Here is a 22992-nt window from a genome sequence, read left to right on the forward strand (position 1 = left end):
GAGCTTAAAATGCACAGACCCCCATATAAGTAGCGTCCCCACCAGGCATGTGTGAAAGCCTGTATTGTCCATGGCTAACAGAGGAAACGTGCGGAGTGACAGGTCAAGTCTTCCCCCGGTGTCTTGGAAAGAGCGGATCTCTGTCACCAGAGGAATAATCTTTCACAGGCCTGTGAGCAAGAGTGTGTGAAACGCTCTCACTCCTGCACGATGTTCTCTGAGTCAACTGCTGCCCGGACACATCACAGACGTCAGACTGAGTTGTTTTAAGAATATTTTGAGCGTGCTCATTGGATATATAAGGTTTTTTGTGGGGGTAGAGAATAACAGGATGAGGTGTCCCATGTGTTCTTAGAACAGCACTGGAAATTATGTCCAGAATAATAGATTTTTTAATTAAACTAGTGTGTTTGTGCGGGTGTAGATTTTTACACATACATACAGAAGCATCTTGATGATTGAAATTAAAAAGGCATGTGCAAGTGGATTGTGATTGCAATAAAAAAAAACACTTAAAATCCTAATAAATCCTAAATAAAATCCTAATAAAGTTGCACAGTTATTGTAGTTGAAAACTTTTCATACACTTTTCTACACACTCAAGTCAAAATTTCTTCTAGACACTTTCATGAAAAAAAAATAAAAAGTTAAGTGAAGTCCATTATATACAGTATATATATATTACAATTTCGTATCAAACCAATGTATTTGTTTATTATAATAATAATAATAATAATTCAATTTAATAATTAATAATAATTGAATTAAATAATTCAAGTTTTATTTGTATGGCACTTTTCATAATGCATATTGTTTCAAAGCAGCTTCACAAAAATGCATGTTGCAATGTTACAGTCAGGAATAATAATAATAATAATAATAGTAGTAGTAGTAGTAGTAGTAGTAGTAGTAATTTTGTTTAGAGCACTGAGTGAGGACTTTCACTGGTGCTCCTGAAAAAAAAATATATAGGTGCATGAATTACAACGTCAACGCTTTAAAAACTTTTTAAAAAGTTCCTTGTAAAGAGCTCGACTCAGAATGCAAAAAAACGTATTGTTCAAAACTAACCCATCTCACTTTCTCTCCCACAATCCCACCAAGACAAATGTGTGTTCGCAAGTGTTTTTTTGTGCTACGACATATCATTTAGTGTTTTGTTTCATGGGGTGGCTGAGAACTGAGAGAGCTAGACTGGTTATTTTTGTTTGACAAGCAGATGACATGATCCTTAATTGCTGAGTTGTCACGTTCCAGCAACGCGGCTCCATTGTCCCCCGAATCTCTGGTATTTCTATTCGGCAACAATGCTTTTTAAATCTCCCTTTATACAGCGCTGCCAAACGATGTCATGCGGACTTACTTTTCTGCGCTCTCCATTATGTCATCCACTAGCCATTCTAGAAAAAAATGCCCCCCTCTCTCGCCTTTTATCCGACTCTTCTGGAAGCCCCACTCATATGAGACAATGTCTTATGACAATAGAATAGCCTAATCTCCATGTCAAAGCAATTTTCATTCCCCAGTGAGCAGTCTGCTATCATTTTGTAATGTTTTGTTTCTTATTCTAAAAGAATTAAGGGGGTGGTGGGGGGCTGGAGTAAGTCGTCACGGGGGCCGGGGGTCCTTAACTCAGTGTCTTGAAATTTGGACAGTGCATTTCGCTCTGCAGATAAAGCGGAAAAAAAGAAGCCCCTCAAGTTCAGTAGATCCTAATAGGTTTAACGTCTATTGAAATGGGGGTAAGTGAGAGATCAGATAGCCTTGCTTCTTTGGTTGTTCTTTTTTTTTCTCGCCTGTTTCTTTCTTTCTTTTCAACCCCTGTTCTCGCTCACTGTTAGGCTGAAAGAAGGCAGAGGCGACACACAGGCCAAATGTATAATTCCTGGATAGGTTAAGTACATGTTTGAACTTCTGCAGACTGATGCCTCGGGATGACGACTTAATCATTTTCTGCTGAATTATGGGAGAAGAACTCTCACGGTGGCGCGGTAATTATGCTCTCGGCTGGCCTTTTGGGGAAACCTATCAGCCCGTCGTGGCTTCTGACTCTTTCTCCGACTCGGATTCCCCGCTATGATTTCTCATTCACGTCATTATCTTAAATTTGCAAGCATGGAGACAAGTTTCTACACGGTAATTACATCTACCCTCGGAAAACACGGTCGGCCTCCCCCTCTTTGTTCCTTGCCCTTCCTTTTTTTTCTCCTTCTGCTCGATCTCTCTCTCTCCTCAGCTGTCATCTAAACAGAGGCCTGCATGTTCTCATGGCCACAGATAGATAAGTGCTCGCTGCTGATTTTTGATTAATGCTCTTTGAGGATATGGAAGGGGAGGCAAAGGCAATGAAGGCTTGATGAACACCCGTAATGACAAAAGGCAGGAGGCTGCATGTCAGAGCAGCCAACAGAAAGCCCGCTGGATTTATAGCTTTTAACTTGGCTACATTCAACTCAGCTGTCCTGTACATTCACAGTCTTGGCACCCGTAGCTTTCGCACACACACATGAACATACACACGTAGCTGCACACACACAGAAAGGACCAAAGGCTTTCACACAGGTCATTTGCTGAGGTCATGGGGCAAGTACACAGGACAAACAGAGTACTGTGTATTTACTGGTCTAGGATCAGGCACTCCAAATATAGCTCCCACAACAGTGTACGAAGGCCAGCTTTGAGCTGCCGAGCTGAACTATTCAACTAGAGCTGTACTTGTTGCAAGGTTTTTTTTGTCATTTAGATTTCTTCACTCAATTTCACCCTTTACTTGATCACTTACTTCACTCGATTATTAATGTGGGAAAAAAACCTGAGGCATGTCAGAATTAACTCAGCTACTTGATATGTAAATTTGCCGTTACTGCATTACGGGCTACTGACACAATTATAATTTCATCTACTCAACCCTGAACTGTTTGCATTTGCGCACAACAGCAAATATCCGCACCGACCGTGTAAGCCTTGTTGGAGGAAAAAAAAACACCACCCTGACCAATCTGTCTCAGCTACGGGTTTGTTTGCTTACCCATCATCCTCAAGGACAATGTGAAGTAAACGCGTTTGTAGAAACAAATGTCTTATCTGTTGTCCTGTTATTTAAGGGTCTCACTGGCTAACCAGATTAGAGGTTAGTCACACCTGATTTTATTAGTTTTCAGTAAAAACAGACTAAAGATTGAAATAGTGGGAAACTTCTGGTGTAAATATAATTTTTCTGAAAAACAAAATCCAGTTATAATAAAATAAAAATTCAGAAAAGCTTTTCTAGTATGTTTTTGGGACACCATAAATGTCATATATATTACCTAAAGAATATTGTTGCTATTTTTTTTTTCTTGTGACAACTTTCATATACTGTACATAGCTTGTGTCAGGAAAAAAAAACATAATATCAACAATTACAAAAATCCTTTAAAATAAATAAATGTATGTACTGATGAGCACAAAGGCACTATAATAAATATAAAATGCGTTTCTCTGTGCTGAACCTACAGCAACAAAAATTACAAGTGTTTCTCTTTTTCCCCCTTTCTCTCTCAAAGTTCAACCGCTGCATCACATCTCAGCTGATCAAGTGGTTCAGTAACTTCCGTGAGTTCTACTACATCCAGATGGAGAAATTCGCTCGGCAGTCCATCAACGATGGCGTAACAGGGGTAGACGAGCTGAACGTGAGCCGGGACTGCGAGCTTTTCCGCGCTCTTAACATGCACTACAACAAGGCCAACGATTTTGAGGTGAGCCCTCGTCCGTTACCTGTTTCACGCTACTAAGTGACTGCATTCACCTTAACAGGCCACACTGTATTGCGAGGTGAGATTCACGCAGTGATGCATAAGGTATTACTTTGAATCCTTTCCATTAATGTTAGCACAGTTCAAAGCTTTAAAATTAATACAGCTAAATGATCTCTTTATATGATAAGACAATGAATGGCAAGCTGTTCATCCCATAAGCCCCACCCCCACGCTCCCCCTGCTCACCGTACTCGCCGTACTCCTGGGGTAAAGTGAACAAGATTTTTTTCTCTTTTTTTTTTTGGCCGAAACAGTCATGCGTCTGTCTGTTTGATGAGGCAAACGGGGAGTGATGCTTCAGGCCCAAGTGTCCTTGTCAAATACAATTTGCAGAGCTCACATTTACCGCTCAGCTCACTATCAATATCTGCCCACTGGGACTCTGGTCATTCAAACACTATCCTTACAACATCATCATCATTTAGCTGACTATTAGCAAAAATCTGCCCCCTTCCCCCTCCCCTCCCTTTCATTTAGATCAGGTCAAAGCCAAGGTTTATTGTGATTGCAGGTACAGAGAACACGGCGCGTCACACCTTTCGCGACCAGGAAGATATTTAGGGACATGATCCCTATTTTCATATATAAATGCAAGATTTGCATGGCTGTGGAAGAAAGTGCAGGGCACCATGAATAAGACTGTTGTTGGTAGAGAAGTCGAACCGAGGGAGAGATTGTTTTGCATATCAAGAGCCACAAAGGCTGCACAGGTGTACAAGCAGGACCGCCTGAAAGACTTTCCCAAATGTTCATTTTCCATGCAAGGAAAACTCGATCTTTAATGCAAATTTCAGTGCCCTGGTCTGTTCCTTTTTTCCTACCGGGCCAACTCGCCTCGCGTCGTGTCTCGTCTAGCATGCAACGACATCCCACAGCAAGTCCGTGCTGCAGAGAGAGGTCACACAACCTTTAGCGGTGCAAAGGGACACTTCATGCTGAGGCTTTTTTGTACTAAATTTTCTCTTCTCCACCTGTCAGACTGCGAGGCATGAAACTGGAACCCTCGCCGATTCAGCAAGTCGCTCTTTCTGCCAAATTTAGCATCATCAAAGTTCCACCTTGCTAGCTCCTCCTGAATGAATATACCCTCTGTTGTGCTGATCGTTTGATGTTAATCTAGTCTGTCAATGTGCACCAGTAATGTGCTTCCTCCTCCTTTGAGACTTTCTTTTTTGTAGTTGGGCCCTGTCATTTCTCTCTCCCTCTCTTTCATTGCACTTCCTTTCGCTGCCTTGTGTCTTTCATCCTCTTCGAATGTACTCACCCCTCACTTTCCCATTACAAACTTTTTAATGACATAATTGTCACATTCCTCATGGTGGAATGAGCAAAGGCCGTAATTAAAGGAGCTTCATTAATTGCCTTCAATGCACTTGTGTTGTGCTCACCAAGCTTGCTGTTTTCTTTCAAGTTGTTTATCCTTCATTCGGCTCCTCCTCCATCGTGCTGTCTCAATACGCCATCATTTCTCTTCTAATTACTGCTCTGTTTGTCTTAGCTGGACAATGGCACAAATGAACACAATCAAGGACATTTGCATAGACACAGCTTATGATGTCCAGACCCTGAAAGGCTCCCAAAAAACAAACAAACAAACAAAAAAAAACAAGTTAAACCTCCTTTCTCGTCTTTTCTCCTAAACAGCAATGTGGCAAATGCTATCTCTTAGCTGAAGGGGTTTCTCTATGTACAAAGCAGATATGATCAAGCCTAACAGGCCTGCTTAGCTGTTGTCTGGGAACATCATTTGTTTATCCTGAGAAGCTAAATTAACACATTAGAATGATATTTTATTAAAGGGGTAGTTCACTTAAACATGAAAATTCGGTCACTATTTGCGCTCCCCATGTCCTTCTAAACCTGTATACTGTTATTTTTTTATTCCATGGATCCCAAAAGGAGCATTTTTGAAGGGTCTTCATGCAGCTCTTTTGAAAAAACTAGAATTCATTGACAGGATACAAAAAAAGGAACCATAAAAGTCATCCATGATCCATAAGTTTGAAGTCTCGCTTTGTGTGAGGAACAGACTGAATTTACGTTGTTATTCACTGAAAATCTTAACATTTGCAGCTATTAAACCATATTCTACACGAACTGTTGAACTGTGAGTGAAATTCAAAATGTTGATATGATATTTCTGAAAAAAATTGTTGTCAGTGCATAATAATTAATATTTATTGTCAGTGCATAATTTCTCATAAGGCTAGTGTATGGCTCCTGAAGACTTGGACTATAGACCAAAAGTCATATGGACCACTTTTATGGTGTTTTTTCCTCTATTTTTGAGCATGAATGAACTTGTATGGAAAAGAGCTGCATAAACATTCTTCAAAATTTCTTTTTTGTGGTTCGCTGAAAACAAACAGTGTGTGTGTTTTTTTTTCAAGGAGTGTGAAAAATAGTTGGCGATCAAATCCTTGAAAATGTCAACAACAAAAAAAAGTTGCAGAACATTTAATCGTATAAAGAATCGTATAAAGAAAGTGAACACCTGCACAGTTACGCATTGTTAGCCAAAGTGGCGTTTCCTGGCCCTGTAATTGTGGCATCTGGTTCTCAGGAGCCGTCTTCACACTTACTGTATCACATCACAGGCACCATTGAAGAGTTCTAAGAGGGGTGGGGTCCACGGGCTCCACTGGGATAAGAAGACATTTTTATGACAGCTCTGGGAAGGTCTCACCTTTCGGCCACAAAATAGTTCAAGGCTCTTCTGTCAAAACCCCCTGAGTAACCCCCCACCCCCCAACTTGTCCCAAACCCGCCTTGTCTTCAGTCCTTGTACCCTCCTCCAGCTGAGGAGAGCATAGAGGAGGCTTAGTCTCTCGTTCTCTTTCTTTGGTCCCTGTGATCTCTGAGCCTTTTTGAAAAAGTGTTGGTGGCCATATACCCACAGCACACTCACACAGACCTCCTTTGACTTAGAGTTCTCGAATTGTTATCTTCAGGCTATCAGGTGGCCGTGGCTATTATCACACTGAGTGAATGAAACTTTAAAACTTTGTTTGTTTCCCACTCATAGTTTTGTTTGTGTGGTGAAATTTCAAGGTTAAAAAGATACTGTTATAGTTAAGGGAATACTTAAAGGTGAAGTGTGTAATTTCTGCGCCGCTAGCGTCAACAAATGGAACTGCCAAATTAATGGCTTTAATTAAAAAACTCTCCCCTCGTCTGCCATTGGTCAGTCAAACAGAAAGCCCCACCCACAATACATGCTATTGGTTGATTCAATGTTGCTGTTGTCGGGTTGTGCAAACAAACAGCCACAGTGTTTATACTTTTAGAGAAAATCTGAAATTAAAAGTTAGCTAAAGGCTTACTTAAAATTAAATTTTAAGGTGGAATATTATATTTAAAAAATGTATATTAACATTTAAATGTCTACAAAAAAAGCACATAAGGTAAATGATGCAATATAAGATGCTCTGAAGAGCAACACTCTCCCCCTCAAAAAAGATCAATTATCCAACATCCAACATGTCCCCCTCTTCTCCAGGTTTCTCTTCCCTTTTGTTTCTTCTCTCGTCTCCTCTTGTCCATGCCTGGTGTGACCTACCCCAAAGGCCTTCATTATTAATTGTCCTTTGGAGACAGGGAAAAGTTCAAAGACTGTGCGGATGGTCCCTTTACAGCGACCGTCTATTGTCTAACATTCATCTCCCTTTACCCTTGTTCCAGGAGTGTATTATCTCCCCTGCCTCATGAGAAAAGAAGGTTATCAATAAGAGCGTAGAGAGCTGCCATCGTGACTGCCAGGAGGTCCTGGCCTCCCAAGTCCACACATAGCTCCCCCACAGAGGGCTAGTTTACTGTTGTTTATCTTTGAGCTACTAGCTTTTGCCACGCTACACTAGCACATCTTAGGATCGGGCTCTGGTTTCACTTCTTCCTCTCTGACCTCACACTGACCTGCAGTGTGGTCTGCCAGCTTACCTCATGCTCCCATTATAACGCCACTCAAAGCTACAGACAGTGCTATAAGATAGCGGTGGACTTTTAAAGGATACATTAGGGACGGTTCAACTTAATCTTACAGTTGTAACCCCTTAACATCTCATTTTCTTGCTGGGGAAAAACAAAAAAATTGTTTAGCTTTACATGTTTTGCTTTTTTTTTTCTCTATAGGCCACACGCATCAATGAACTGAACTGCAAAAATAATGACTGTCCTCACCAACTGACGCCATTGGTTGAGCCAATGTTGCTGTCGTCGGGCAGGTCGGGACGCTCAAACAAACAAAGTAATGTTTTGAAAGCATCACAGAGCTGCTGTGTTTACGCTTTTAGAGGAAATCAACCTACAAATGGCTTGGTTACAATTGTCCCTGCAACTTAAAAAAAAACTATTTACCTCACACATGCACATATAATGCTATTTAATGTTCAAATTTAATGTAATTAAATTAGTAATACTTCAGTTATATGAGTTTAGCATTTATGCCTTAATTTAAAAGCATGAAAAATGTGCAACAAAAAATCAAAATTCAAAACCGAAATTCTTGTTGTGACTTTTAACCTGCATCCAGTATGCAGCAAAAGTATATAAAATATCCGCTCAATTGAAACTGAAGACAAAGTCGGACTTGGTGCCCCATTGTGTGGCAAGCACACATGCAGCTGGGATGGCACCCCTCACAATAAGTGTTCTGTGGTAAACCCTTAGCCTGTCATGTGATATCAAGAGTCACTGTGGTCAGATGATGCAGACTATTGTCTTCAAGGGCTTTTGGCTCACAATCATCTTCCTCTCTCTAATTAGATCATACTGTCTGATTGACTGACACTTACAATTACAGGATGAAAACTACTCTTATTTGTAAAAAAAAAAAAAAAAAAAAAGAGAGAAATTTAAAAAAAATTCAAAAACATATTACTAATAATACAAATCGGATATAAAAATACTTCTATGCTTTAATATCAAGTACAATTGGTTTAGCGGTATTCCGCTAACAGCCTCTTATGCTCAGTGTTGAATCAATTCATCACTGGAGAGCTGATGGATAGGAGACTATAATGCATTTCCTCTTTTTTTTCCACTACTGCTTTACTTTAAATATCATGCTTCGCAGCTCCCCGTCACACTGTATGTCCCCAGCCGAGCGTAATAAAGCTCTATGAAAACAAACTCCCATCATATTAGCTTAGTTATTACCATGCTTCACGTCAGAGGAGCTCCAGTAATCTAGTTATAGGACGACACTTGGGTTCTGTTCCCATTGTGGCCGCTGATAGAATAAGCCTCACACTCTTTATGTCTTTATTGAATGCACTTTAGGCAATATTTTAAAATTAGACTGGCAGATAGTGAGTTTAACAATATTCAGGTTTGACAAAAATAGTTTTTTTTTTTGTTTTTTTTTACCTGCCATGTAAGGGAATATCCGTTCCCATATCTCTGTTGATGAGATCACTCGCAGGGGCTGTGTGATTTCTTCTCATGCGGCTCTTGTGGGAACTGAACTTCCTCAGCGTGTTGGTTAATCATTAGTGGAGGTGACCTGGAGAACGCCACAGTACAGCACATTACATCCAATGGCCTTGACTGTACTTACCAAGGGACAGCGTAATCGCTGCCATCAAATCTGCATTAAAGACTTACCTTTTGTTCGTTACTAGCACAAATAGCAACATCAGCAAGGAGATGTAATTTAATAATTCATAATGGAAGGTGCAACGAAAGCACACCTACTTTATACTGCTTCACTTACCAAACACAAAGAGTTTTTTCAGCCTAACTGTCTGGTGATGGCAGTTTAGAGGGACTTAAAGCCAAACTGCTGTAGGCACTCTATATTGTATATTACTCAGAGAAACAGAGACAGAAATTAGATAAGAGTGCGTGATGCTTTCAGGCAATGTGGTTTTTTTTTCCCAGACAAAATGACTTATTAATGGTCACTAAGTTGCACAGAGGGACCAAGCCCTGCAGTCTTTAACACCAGCCAAAGAAAATGACTACTCACACACACTGGCACATACTGTCACGGGTACAAAAGGAGGATTCAATTGCGAATGTGAAATATAACAGTTTATTAGGAAAAAGTCCCAACCGGACCAAAGGCAAGAGTCAAACAAGGCATGTGCAGGATATAGTCACTCTTGGAAGCGCAGTGACGCAAACGGGCACCCGTGGATATCCCGAGAACATCCGATCCTTGGGGGCGAATCCTGGAACCGAATTCCAATGAGACGAGGGACAGGAACAGAGAACTGAACACAGCAGGAACACCAAACGATCTGACAACACAGGACGGATAGCACAGGTGTTATATAGCTGAGCTGATGAGCTACAGCTGGCGCAGATCAACAATCAGCAGCAATCACCGACACACCCACTCACACACACATACACACAGAGCGAAAATGAGTCAGTGAACCCATGAACCGTGACACATACAGAATAAATCATAGATGTAGTACATACTGTTCAATTTTAATTCTTCCCCTAATGCTGTAAATCTAATATGAGTGTTTCATTTAACTACTTAAGAATTTATTGACTGTATATCAAACCTGCTCAAGAACATCTTGTACACAACGAAAATAATTTTAATATCTTTATCTTGTTTTCCAGTAAAAATATTAAAATAGCTGTAAAGCAAAATTAATTAATTTAACATTTACTTTTTGTCTTGTTTTATGCATAAGCCTCAAAACATTTTGTTGGATTTATGCTTAAACATAGTGATACACAATGTATTGGTACCATATTGATTATTGGCTCAAATTAGAGTTTTTGTTTTTTTTACTGGTTTTAGTTGATATCGAATATTTAATTGGATGTTCATTTCCAGTATTTTTACATTTATATTTTACTTTTGCCACAATCTAACACTCACTTAAAGTTAATATTTAAAACAACCCAATAATTTAATAAAACTGTTAAATGTTATCTTTAGCAATTTTCACAGATGAACAGATTTCGCAATGAATATCTTTTTTTTTTAAACTGTACATTATATTATTGATGTATTTACTGTAAAATGACTGATTTTAGTTTTTATGGTTTTATTTTGAATTTATTTAGACAAAACAATAAAGATTTTAAAAACAATCATTTGGTCATCGGCCATAGTATAAAAATAATTATGGGCTTATCGCTATCAGCCACGATTTTAATATCAGTCAGAAACAAAATTAGTTAAAGGGGTCCTATTATGCTCTTTTACAAAGTCTTGATTTTGTTTTGGGGGGGTACTAGAACATGCTCTCATGCTTGGTGGTTCGAAAAACGCATTATTTTTCACATAATTTACATGATTAAAATACCTTTCTCCCCATCCTGGCACAAACGGCTCGATTAGTTCCGGCTTTGCAATATGTGTTTTCTGAAAACAAGTCTTATACAAACTTATGCAACTTTGCTTCAAATAAATTTTGTTATTTAGAAATTTTCTTTACTGGAAAACAAGACAAAATGCTGATTAAGCGAAAGATTTTTGCAGTATATAAAATTACCATCTAATTTGTTTTTTCTGATTAAGAACACAGGATGAACTTGACCATGTCCCACCAACAAGCATCACATGCTTCCTGCCCTAAAGTGTGACATTGTAGCGTTGAATATCCACTTCCTTTAATTGCCTCTCAGAGTTAAGTGCTGCCTGCCATGGGCTGGAATTCTGGTGTCACGAAGGGACCTGTGACAGAACATAAACAGTGCGTTAAGTAGCTTCAACAGGGCCTGCAATCTCACTGGAACTCCTTCCTTCTACAGATAAGTTCCTGGAGTGGCACAAACTGAGAAACAGTCTTTATGGCTCTCTACAAATAGCTTTTGATGGAAAGTTCTTCCATGGACTAGACGGGCCTCCTTTTTTCCTCCCAGACTCCTTCCATGTTCTCCCATGTCACCTTGTGTGCAGTCTGCTCAGTGACACCACTGGTGATTGTCATTATTTTGCTCCAGGGGGTTCAAACACATCTGTAGCACTCGTGCACGGCTTTCTCCAAACCCTGGCACATCTCCCACCCAACCGCCCCGTCTCTGTCTCCCTCCCTCTTCTCTTCATTAGTCTCGGTGCCAGATCCTTTCTTCAGCCAGACAAGAAAGACCCAACTCCAAGCTGCCTTTCTCCTCCTCCTGCCTGCTCCAGTCCTTAGGCCATTCTGTCCTCCCTCTCCCCCCTCCTTCTCCTCCAGATGTCCCTCTTTCTCTCTTTCCCTCCCTCAAACACTCTCTTCTTTCATGGGGTTCAACTGCAATTTGAGACAAATGACTTCATAACCTTTAGCCCAAGCAGGTTTGAACCCAGACCCTCCTCTAGGTCAGAGACCTAGTGCCCCTGAATTTGCAGTGCACATGTCATTGTGGCATTGTTTGCTTTAGTAAATGCAATGATATAGAAGGGCGAAAGGACATCTTGCTCATATGGCGAGTCAGATTTAGCATAATAATCATTCTTCATTAAAGGAATAGTTCAACCAAAAATGAAAACTAATTATAACTCACTCTTATTCCAAAGCTGATCGACTTTATTTCCACCATGAAACACAAAGCGATAGATTTACTGGTCCTTCTTTTTCAATGAAATCGCAATGCATTCAAGCTTCAAAAGGATATCATAAAAGTGTGCATACAATCTCGCCACTATATTTCAAGTCTTCAAAATGCATCTGACAACTTTGTGTGACAAACAGAACAAAATTATGTCGTTATTCACAGAATAACCAATTAATCTGGAAAACCAAACCAGTGCGATTTGTGAATGAATTATTTTGTTTTTGTGCACTGAATCAACTTTACACTGAAAAGATCTGTCCCAAAAGATTTGTTCGTGGTACTATTCTTATAAGCTTATTCTTAAAATGTTCTCCTTTTGTGTTTCAAGAAAAAAAGGCGAATAAATATTGGCAGTTTTCTTTTCTTTTCTTTTTTTTTTGGGCTGAACAATTCCTTTTATAATGCTTGTTTCGTCTTCTGTGAAAAAAAAACTAACCAGCGAATGACCTTATTTAAAGGTGAGCGCAAATATATCCACTCACGCACACACTCACTATGTGCCAGCGTGCCTTGAGAAATGGGCATATGGTGCTTACTCAAAGTTGTCTTAAGTATGAAAAATAGTTTTCATCAAGGCCAATGCAGAATCAGCAGCAGCATGCGTATGTTTGTCCAGCATTTGCAGTGAGAACCTAGGCCTGCTTCAAGGTTGTCGGGACAGTTTGTGGAGCTCAGTTGCATCACAGTGGGTTTTGAAAGAATCTTTATCAGAGAGGGAAACATGCAATCTGTTTGCCTGATTGACACTCCAGCCAAGAGTTTATCAAACTGCAAGGTTTTGCTTTCTATGTGCTATTGATTAGCTGGAGCTGAACGTCCAGCGTTCAGTGTAACGTTTCACGTTCAGCGGGATGTTGTTCTTTTGAAGTTCAGTCGAGCTCCCGGACAAGCAGTGATAGAGAGAAACTGAGAGCGAGTGGGTGGGAGGCGAGGGGGGTGGACTCTTATGCTTTCAGCCCCCTGGCCTTGAGACTTGTTTGCTCTCTGTCAATCCATTATCTCCTAAAAAAAAAAAAACTCAACCTCCTGAAATAGTCTGCGTTATTTAGATGTTAGTTATATTTAAAAAGGTCTTTAAGTAGACTCTTCCCCTTTAATGATTAACTCTGGTGAGGAAACCAGGACTTTCTTCCCAAGAAGAAACTCTTAGCAGGGACAGAGAGTGGGCCTGGGCTTTCAGTTCCCCACGCTGTGGCCTTTTGAGATACAAAAGTTTCATAGACTGTGTCTTCATCTGCGGTACTCATCTATGACATTTCCCACACACGTATTCGCTCAGCCCTCCTTCCCCTCCCCACACAGTCCTTGATTTGTATGGTAGTTATCAGGAGGTAAGTCTCTCCTCAATCAATATTTACCCAACAAACAGAGTCGATTTAAGACGGTCCTGTGTCCTCTCAACAGCGCTGAGGATGCAGTGCCGCCAGAAAACTGAGTAAGCTGGGGGGCAGGAACCAGTGGCCAGCTAGTCTTATAATGATACTTAGAAAATAAAATCACGCAATAATAATTTTTCAATACAAATTTTGCTTAATTGACAGAATTTGTGGCATAATTTGTCCCTCCCTTTTCTTAAAAAAAAGCAAAAATCAAGGTTACGATGAGACAGTTATAATAGAAGTGAATGGGATAATTTTTTGGAGGATATAAAAGCAGAAATATGAAGCTAGTAATTTTACAAAAGCATTTCTGTTACCTTGTGTATTTGTCACTGGTGTAATTTTCAGTTTAGGGTTTTAGAGTATATGACATTGCGTTGACAAGGCAATGAGGTTATAAAATTGCATATAACTTTACACATAAATGGTTACCAAGCCATTTTTTCACACTAAAATCTCAATAACACTCATATTGTTTACATTTTGTGGCTATATCATTGGAACAATGAGTATTTTCCTGTTTGCATTGGCCCCATTCACTTCCATAATAAGCTCCTCACTGTAACCCAGATTTTTTGTGGCATCAACATTATGCCACAAATGCTGTCAACTGAGCTTAACTTGAACACTGAACCCAGAATATTCCTCTAACTCTTAATGTTGTTTCAGGGATATTAGTATATTAATATGACTTATTACAACGTATAGCAAAGAAAATCGGAACTTGGAACTGCTGGAAGTAATTGAGTAATCACTTACGCTTTTCACACTTTCACATCATCTACAGCCAAGAAGCGAAACACAGCGTGAGAGCATGCACAAAACACGGCGGCTACCGACACACGTAGTGTTTTCTTTATTAGTATTAATTTTCTCTGAGGGCTCTGTGGGCCATTTAAACCGTGCCCGACGTATTTTTCCTCTCAACTTGACTGAATCAGGAGTCCTAAAGAGGGCATATGAAATATTGATGTGGAATTGTCTGCCGTGCGATTCAGCTGTGTTTACTGCACAGCAGAGCAGCCTTAGAGGCTTAGCCTACACAATAGCCGTAACAAAAGAACAACAGCTGATCCATGTGAGGCGAGGAGGTGACAAAACAGTTAAAGCATGCTGCTGGCTATGGGCAAGCAGTCAGCAGATGCAGACAAAAGGGTTTGTGACAAGAATAACTCTCCCTCTCCCTCTCCCTCTCCCTCTCTCTCTCTTTTCCTCTGTCTCTCTCTCTCTCTCTCTCTCTCTCTCTCTCTCTCTCTCTCTCTCTCTTTCTAAGGCAAGCAGTCAAGAGGATCCAAAATACCAATACCCTTTTCTCCTTGACATTGTCTTCTTCCCTAGTCAGCATTTTACTGCCCTTATATGGTAAAAAAAAAAATGAGTTGGAGAAATTCCTCACAGGAATATTCTTAGCAATGCAGCACTCCTGGGCTTTACCCCACATTAGCGTCAGTGGCTACGCAAAGTAATCAGATTTGATGTGAACATATCTCTCTCACAAATTATAAAAACAAATCTATTAGCTATAAAATCTTCACATTAGCACTAAACAGGTGTGCACACCTGCTTCATACAGGGGTGTATCAGAGATAGTTTAAAGAGGATCAATGGGAGTCCTGCATTTCAATTAAAAGAGCCAATCAAGTTTAGGATTTGCATGTGCATTAAAAAAAAGTAGCTTAATGAAACCGAGAGATGATTAAACTAAATCAGTTAATAATTTTTTTGAGCCAGTTCACTAAAATGAATCATCCAAATGAACCAACTTGCTAAAATGAATCAGACTGCTAAGAAACATTTCCATGAACGAAACAGAGCAATGATTTAAAAGAATTAATGAATAATTTTAACCAGTTCATTAAAATGAATCATCCAATTGAACTAAATCTCTAAAATGATTCAGACTTCCTAATGATTTTCAAGAGAGAAAGTGCATTGTGTCAAGCTACACCACAACTTGTTGAAAACTCTAGCTTGCTTCTGGAAAATCTATGCCATTATGCTGCACTAAATTTAGGTATTTCCTTTTGTACAGTAGGATTTGCACGGACATCAAATAATGTGTAGCTTTTTTGGTTGATTTAAGCTTTTTTATTGTTGGATCTAAATATTTTATTGAAACGTAGTCTTGACAAACAGATTAAAAAAATTCAGCCATATAGTTAGCCGAAGGCATTACCAAGATGGCTGCCGAGCAGACTGACTTGCGTTTAAGGGACTATGGAAGCATCCAAAAGAGACAGACTCCCTTCTGAGACCACACAAATTTGAGAAAGGCACCTTTATCACTTTTTTCTTTCTTCCTGTGTGCAATTATTCTGTTGTTTTTCCAGAAAGCTGCTGGCCATTGTCTGAGGGGGTGGAAGACTTATAAAAGCGTGAAAAAAAAATAGGGGAGAGGGTATGTTGTGAGTTGGGGTGTTGGGGAGGTTGGATATCTATAACCTTTGTAATCCCCCCCACCACCACCACCACCTCTCTTCTCTTTTTCTTTCTCACCCCTTCCATTCCATGTGACATTCATTCATCAGCCAAGTGCGTTTGGCAAGCCCTTCGCCTATGAGCGCCGTCCCAGTGACCACTAACCTTGGTATGTCCTGACACTCGTGATGAGTATCTGCAGGACACAGAAGGCAAGCAGGCTGCTATGTCAGGCCTTTATTGTGTACTGCCGAGGCTGGGGACAGTCAGCATAATCAAACAAATGACCCCTGAAGGCTGTGCCCCTCGGGGAGGGAGAAGTAGAAGGAGACAGAGCTCTGGCCAAAAGCACTTGGGCAGGATTTTTTTTTATCTCCTCTTCTCTCCCCCCTCCCTTCCTATGATCTTGCCCCAGGAGAAAGAGTGGAGGAGGGGAGAAATTACTGTACAGCACTGTACAAAAATGTCACGCTTTTAAGATGGACAGACTTCAGGCACAGCAGTGTTGAAGAGATACTTTGAAACTGTTGTAAGCTACTTGTAATTGAAAGCAGTTCAACTACAGTCAAGCTGCCTGTAAGAAAACATAGTACGTTACACTACAAGGTGGAAAAGTAGCTACATTAAAGCTATATAAGAGGTTGATATATCTAAATAATGTAAGTTATTGATAATATATAATAAATTATATATGAATTATTATTGAAAACAATCTTTAATACACATAAATTTACACTAAACATATAAAACTAAACAACACCCAAATGAATTATCAACAAAATGATTTATCTAAATGAACCATCACAATGCTATTTGAAAGAGACAATTCCAAGAACAAAATTGAGTAATGATTCAAATGGATCGATTAATAATTTTAACCAGGTCATTAAAATTATTTGCCAGAATGAACAAATTCACTAAAATGAATCAGACTTCCCAATGCAATTCGAGAGAGGGCTACTTGTTGAAAACACTAGATTGTTACTGGTAAAGCTATGATATTATTTTACACTATTCAGTTAGCAACGTTGCTACTTTTAGCTATTTACTCCCTAACACCGGAACACATCATAAAAGGCTGGGGCACGTTACAGCATATAAACCCAGTCAAGCCATCAACTACACTCCGGTGAATCATACCATCTAGTTTAACTGCCATTATAAGTTCAGTATTTATAGCCATGCTATAATTTAATACTGCATCACAACCAAAAGTCAAGCACTTATGATTGTGGCAGCAGAGTGAAAACATCTTCCACACCGGTCAAGGCCTTTCAGACAAGGGTATGCCTTTGATGACAGTATATTTAACACACTTAATGGAAAAAAAGGGAGCTGGGGATGGTGTGAGTCGCATGGATGAGATTCTTTGTCCAGACAACTGCTCACCTGGCAGGGCCTTTGAGGAGCAGTCAGAGTCTGATTGATAGTACTGATGCCAAACTAAGCGCTGATCCCGATCCATGGGGAGGGCTGCATTGATAAAACCAACTATAGGACTGCAACTTTAACCTTGCAGTGGAGGATAAATATTAGATGGTGTCATGAGCTTTGTTGTGAGTGCATTGATTCGGGGTGGTTGGAGGAAAAACTGCTCTGGCTCTTTTCACACCCTTAAAAGCATCTTAAATGGATACTTCAACCAAAAACAGAGAGTGGAACACAAAAGAAGATATTTTGAAGAATGTTTCAACTGTTTTTGTCCATACAATGAAAGTCAATGGGGTCCAAAACACCATTAGACCGCACTGACTTCTATTGTCCCTGTTGAAAAAAACTGCATATGCTGGTTAGGTATGTTTTGAAGCATGGTAGCTGGTTTGAGCTGGTTTACTAGCTCCTGCTCAGGACCAGCTCATGACCAACTAAGGACCAGCTTAAACCAGCTACCATGCTTCAAAACATACCTAACCCAACAGGGGTATGGAGAAAAAATAAACACATCTTTTGAGTTCCAAAGAAGATAAAGTCGTACAGGTTTGGAATAACATGATGGTGAATAAATGTCCGAATTTTTTTTATCAATTTAAGCATTCCTACTGCATCCCTCAAATGCTAACGCTTTCTCTGTGGCCTGTAGTAACACTTTTAATATGACAGCACTATGTTTTTTGTCCTCATATGCAACCTTTGTCTCTGTTTCTGTGTGCCTGCGCCTGCTTCCCCATCTGTGTTCGAGCGTGTGGGTGTTTGTGAGTGTGTGTGGCAGTAAGTACCATGTCTGGGAAGTGTCTTGTCTAGCTGTAGGGGAGGTGACTTAGTTCTTTGCCTGGCTAATCATCTCTACAGTGTTAGCGGAGAGGGACTGTCACTGGTGCTAAAGAGATCACAGGGCCAGTCTACAGTACGCCCCCGGTCTTGGCCCTCTCTCACGAACAACAACCTCACGCCAGAGAGGATGTGTTCTGGTTGCAGAGAACAAACTCCTCAGTAGTGCCCTACATGCTACCTGATTGCTTTGCTTGGGAAAACACTGCCGTTAGAGGTCCAGACCTTGTCCAAGAGCACCAAGTTTACTGATAACTTTCCTTGAATTCCTCCACCTGTGATAGAGGCTACAACTTTGGCTTGTTACATGGTCATTACAGAATCTAGTTTCACTGGAACTTGATAAGAAGCAAAGCAGAATTTAGTATTTTATGGACTGCTGTCAGTGGCAGAATCTTCTCCTTCCCCTTCTAGAAGTGGAAGCATATTGAGACAAAAAGACATTTTATGAGACATTGCTAACAATCTTGTCAAATAAAGGGAAGTCGACAAATTATGTTTCGCTCCCTCTAGGAAGTAGACTCTAAAAGAGGAACAACTCAGGTAATGTTTAACCCAATTAGTTCCTCTTGGTTACAACCTCACAAATTCTGCCACATTCAAAACATTGACTGTAAGGTGTTGTTATGTGATGGTTTGACCTGTTTCGATAAAAAAAAATGTCTTGTTGCTTTTTTCACTGTGACCTTTCAAATGTAATTAAGTACTTTCACGTCCCCTAATGCTGCAGTTTGACAAAAAGGAAAGATAGCTAATATAAAAGATTTGAAAGACTACACACGGGTATTTAAGTCAGCACCACCAGAATGTGTTTCAGCAACTGAAACAAAGAGGAATTAGTGTAGTGACGATGTTTGGGACCGTTCTCTATGTCCTCTCAGACTTGGCAGCCCAACACTTCTCTTCGCAGTTTCTGCCTGAAGGGTCTTTCGGCTCTTGAAGGTCTCAGTGCAGAATTTTATTTTCTTGTTCCTTTTTAATTATCTCTTTTTCTTTTTTCTTTTGCTTTTCTTTTCTTAATCAGAGACTTGGGATTGAAACCTAATATGTTTATTAATGTCATTGTCTCCTTGTGTATCAGCAGGTTCCGGAGCGATTCCTGGAAGTGGCACAGATCACGTTACGGGAGTTTTTCAATGCCATTGTGGCAGGCAAAGATGTTGATCCTTCCTGGAAGAAGGCCATATACAAGGTCATCTGCAAGCTGGACAGTGAGGTCCCAGAGATTTTTAAATCTCCCAATTGTCTGCAGGAGCTTCTGCATGAGTAGTGATTTTAATTGCTTACAGAGTATCATCCCTTCTTTTCCTGAATCTTTACAAAGTAAGAGGTAGCATTCCTGTTTTTAAGTCCCGGCTACTTTTGAATGACTTAGCTGTTTTTTTCTTTTTGGGAAAGTCTATAAAATTCTTGATTGTTTTGACTGTATTCAATCCTTACCCCCTTTTTCCTTGCCTTTAAAACGGGCATTACTATGTTTACCACACAATGGTTAACAAATGGAACTGACACCCTTATTTTCTCTCTTTTATTGGTCATTTTTGTTGAGGGCTTTGTTTTATCCCCGGATGTTTGCAATGTGTGATGGTTTTACTATTGCTGAATAAGACTTGCATTTGTAGCTTGTATAGATGTAATTATTATTTATGATTAATATAATTATTACCATTAATGTTATTAATGCTTGCTGCAAAAAAAGGAAGAAAGGAAAAGAAAGACGACAAAATTGACATGTGGTATTCTTGTTTCTCATGGCAATGCTACAGAAAATAAATTATTCTTTGGACAAAAAATAATACAAATAAAGAGGGGTATACATTTTCTATGTGGGAAATTCATATATATAATATATATATATATATATAAACATATATATATATATACATATACATATATATATTTGATGTTGTTCTTGAAAGAAACAGTATTAACTGTTTTTTGGTTTAGCCATTCTTCTATGTTGGCTAGGGTCCAATGTTCTTGTGTTTTGTGTCCACATTGATAGCACTGGCTCTAGGGAGGGAGGCCTACTCGTAGGAACCATTCTTGCTCATAAAAAGCACACTGTCACAACTGCTCACATAAACACACACACACCACTCTCATGCATACACGCTAATTCACAAACACAAACACATGCCGTACGATGTCAAGACAAGAGAATTGCTGCTGTTGATTTTCTCCACCTGCTAGCTGGGAACACCTCTATAATTGGACCGTAAATTTGCTTGATTCTCAAGTTTGGTTTACACAGTAGAGATTTTGGCTGAGAATAATTATTTGAAAATTAGCAAAAGAAAAACTTTTTTCTTCTTCTTTCTACGTACAGGATTGCACATAGTTTATTTGTTAGAAGTGTACAGATTTGCTTAATATTTACAATCATCTGATTATGCTATGGCAGTGTACAGTTTATCAGTAGTGAAACTTCATCTTAGCGAGAGACTTTGTTTGAGTTCAATTGTACATTTTTATGAATCATTTGAAGTTCTTTGATTGAATTTTAGAAGCTAAGCCTACTAAGAGATCCACGCAAATGTAACCAATTACAATGATTAGCCTACCCTAGAGAAAAAAAGCACAGTTTCTTATCAAAACAGTGTCCACAAAAGAAAATAGGGCCTTCAGACTCTTTGTGCATCCCTTCCTAGTTCATAAATAAGAGTCGGCAATAGAGGGCAAGGGCTGGACATGTGATCTGCTCTGGAAGCCTGTGCCGTTTGCATTGGGCAAATCCAGCTGATGAATTGAAACGCAGGCCGGCAATTATTGTCAGCACAATGCCTTAAAAAACCTGCTGACTTCTAGATTAATGGGCACAAAAGAGCATGAGGTGCTGTCATTCTGTCGCCAGGGCTGGCATCATCCACAGCCCCCGGACAACGCACAAAACACCAAGCTATTCACTATGCATTGTAAAGAGAAGGAAAAACAAACCCAAAACAAAGTTAGGAGTTAAAAAAAGGAGATGCTTGGCCCTGCTCTATTCTCAGGTCTCTTGCAAGGCTGTGCTGACATGCGTTCTCCTTTACATGCATTGTGATAAATAAAGATTCTTTCAAATTGTAAGAAATTCTGTTATCAATATTGATATATTTAAAGGTGATGCTTTGTGTCATTGTGAAGGTGAAGGTTGTGTCATTGCAAAATTTCAATTTGCGCAAAAAGCGGTGCTTAGTCGAATTCAGCTGTTCATATTCAGCTAAACAGGCATTGTGTATTTTACACACTTAATGAATCTGATAATTGCCTGTGCCTAATGTTAATTACACCAGCAAATAATTTTTCTTTTTTTTTATATTTATATAACATAAAATGTAACAGAAATAATATGATTTGACTTCTAAATCCTGAAAGTGATCTAAAAATATAGAACAAAATAGCACAAATTGAAACGGAGGGTTATATTTTCCTTGTTTTGAAACAAAATGCCCTCGTTAAAAGGTTCTGCAAAGTCCAAGAAAACTCATTTTTGCAGTCCATTTGAAGAACAAGTATGGCGCTTTGTTCCACATGAATCTGATGTACTTTAAGCCATTTAACGTAGCACAGAGGCAATACATGTGCATAAGTGTGTGTGCGTGCTTACCTGTGCATGTGCGTGTTTGCAGGGAGTGTGTGAAATACACGCATGTTAGTACGTTAGTTTTAGTTCCCATAAGGACTTCTGTTTATTTTCTTTTATCTATTGTTTCTCTTTTTGAACTTTTATTTGTATTTATCACTGTATCTTTAAGACAAACCAGAGGGAGGTTATGTTCAACATCGCAATTTTTTTTCTTGCTACAGTACTTTTAGAAATGTTATGATGTTTTAAATGTTTTGAGTGGCTCTCAGTTGACTGTTTTCTCCCCTTCATCTCACCACCTCTTCAGGTTTGCCCGTCAAAGGTGTTCTTGGTTGCTCTGCATTAATTTGGTATTGATATGAGATGGATCTGTTTGTGTGGTTACACAGGGTCATTTGTTGCTTTGTGAAAATCCTAAATGTAGCCGTGTACATTTCGCACTCCATTAAGGACACTCTATAGAAAAACAAAACCAAAACCAAAAAAAAAAAAACTCTCTGAATAACCTTGATTCAAAGTTTGGATATGATGTACACATTCATCTCACTTGTGATACACTATTGTGCATTTACATTTGACATAAGAATTTTTAATTTTTTTTCATGCAATGGGGGGAAATAAACTCATGTAGTGATCTGTACAAATCAATTGCCAAACTCAGTTTGGGACTGTTTTTTATTACAAAGAAAGATGTTACAAAGAGAAAAGGAAGAAATAAACTTTGTATATGACTATATTTCTGGGAAGGGGAACAATTATTTGTACTGAATGCAATGTGTTGTACCAGACTCCTGACTCTTTGTAGATTTGATGCTGTATTTATGAGGTGTGTGCTCCCTGAAGGGTTTTAAACATGATTTCACGGGCTTTGACATGTATGTAAATACAAACCGAAAATGAGAAAACACTGCCTTTCTATGATTTAGCAATATGATGTAAATAGCATTGTTATGCTTTTTTTGTATGAAAGAATTCTTTGATTCTAGTATGGTAATTCCAGCTGAAACTGTTACAATTTCCTTTGATACGTTTGAAGGATACACGTACATTGTTA

General features: G+C 39.3%; 1 protein-coding gene across 1 annotated transcript in view; it reads left to right on the top strand.

The window, feature by feature from the left end:
* The window catches only part of LOC107733138 (prospero homeobox protein 1-like), a 31550-nt gene extending 11801 nt beyond the window's left edge, over positions 1 to 19749 (top strand). Inside the window, exons 4-5 of the mRNA XM_016544647.1 lie at positions 3546 to 3740; positions 19455 to 19749. Of these exons, the coding sequence (XP_016400133.1) occupies positions 3546 to 3740; positions 19455 to 19640 (381 nt within the window). The 3' untranslated portion in view covers positions 19641 to 19749. The remainder of the gene's footprint in view (positions 1 to 3545; positions 3741 to 19454) is intronic.
* The last annotated feature ends 3243 nt before the right edge of the window (positions 19750 to 22992 follow it).

This window comes from Sinocyclocheilus rhinocerous, unplaced genomic scaffold (genome assembly GCF_001515625.1).
Source record: "Sinocyclocheilus rhinocerous isolate Xijiao unplaced genomic scaffold, SAMN03320098_v1.1 scaffold8, whole genome shotgun sequence".
NCBI lineage: Eukaryota > Metazoa > Chordata > Actinopteri > Cypriniformes > Cyprinidae > Sinocyclocheilus > Sinocyclocheilus rhinocerous.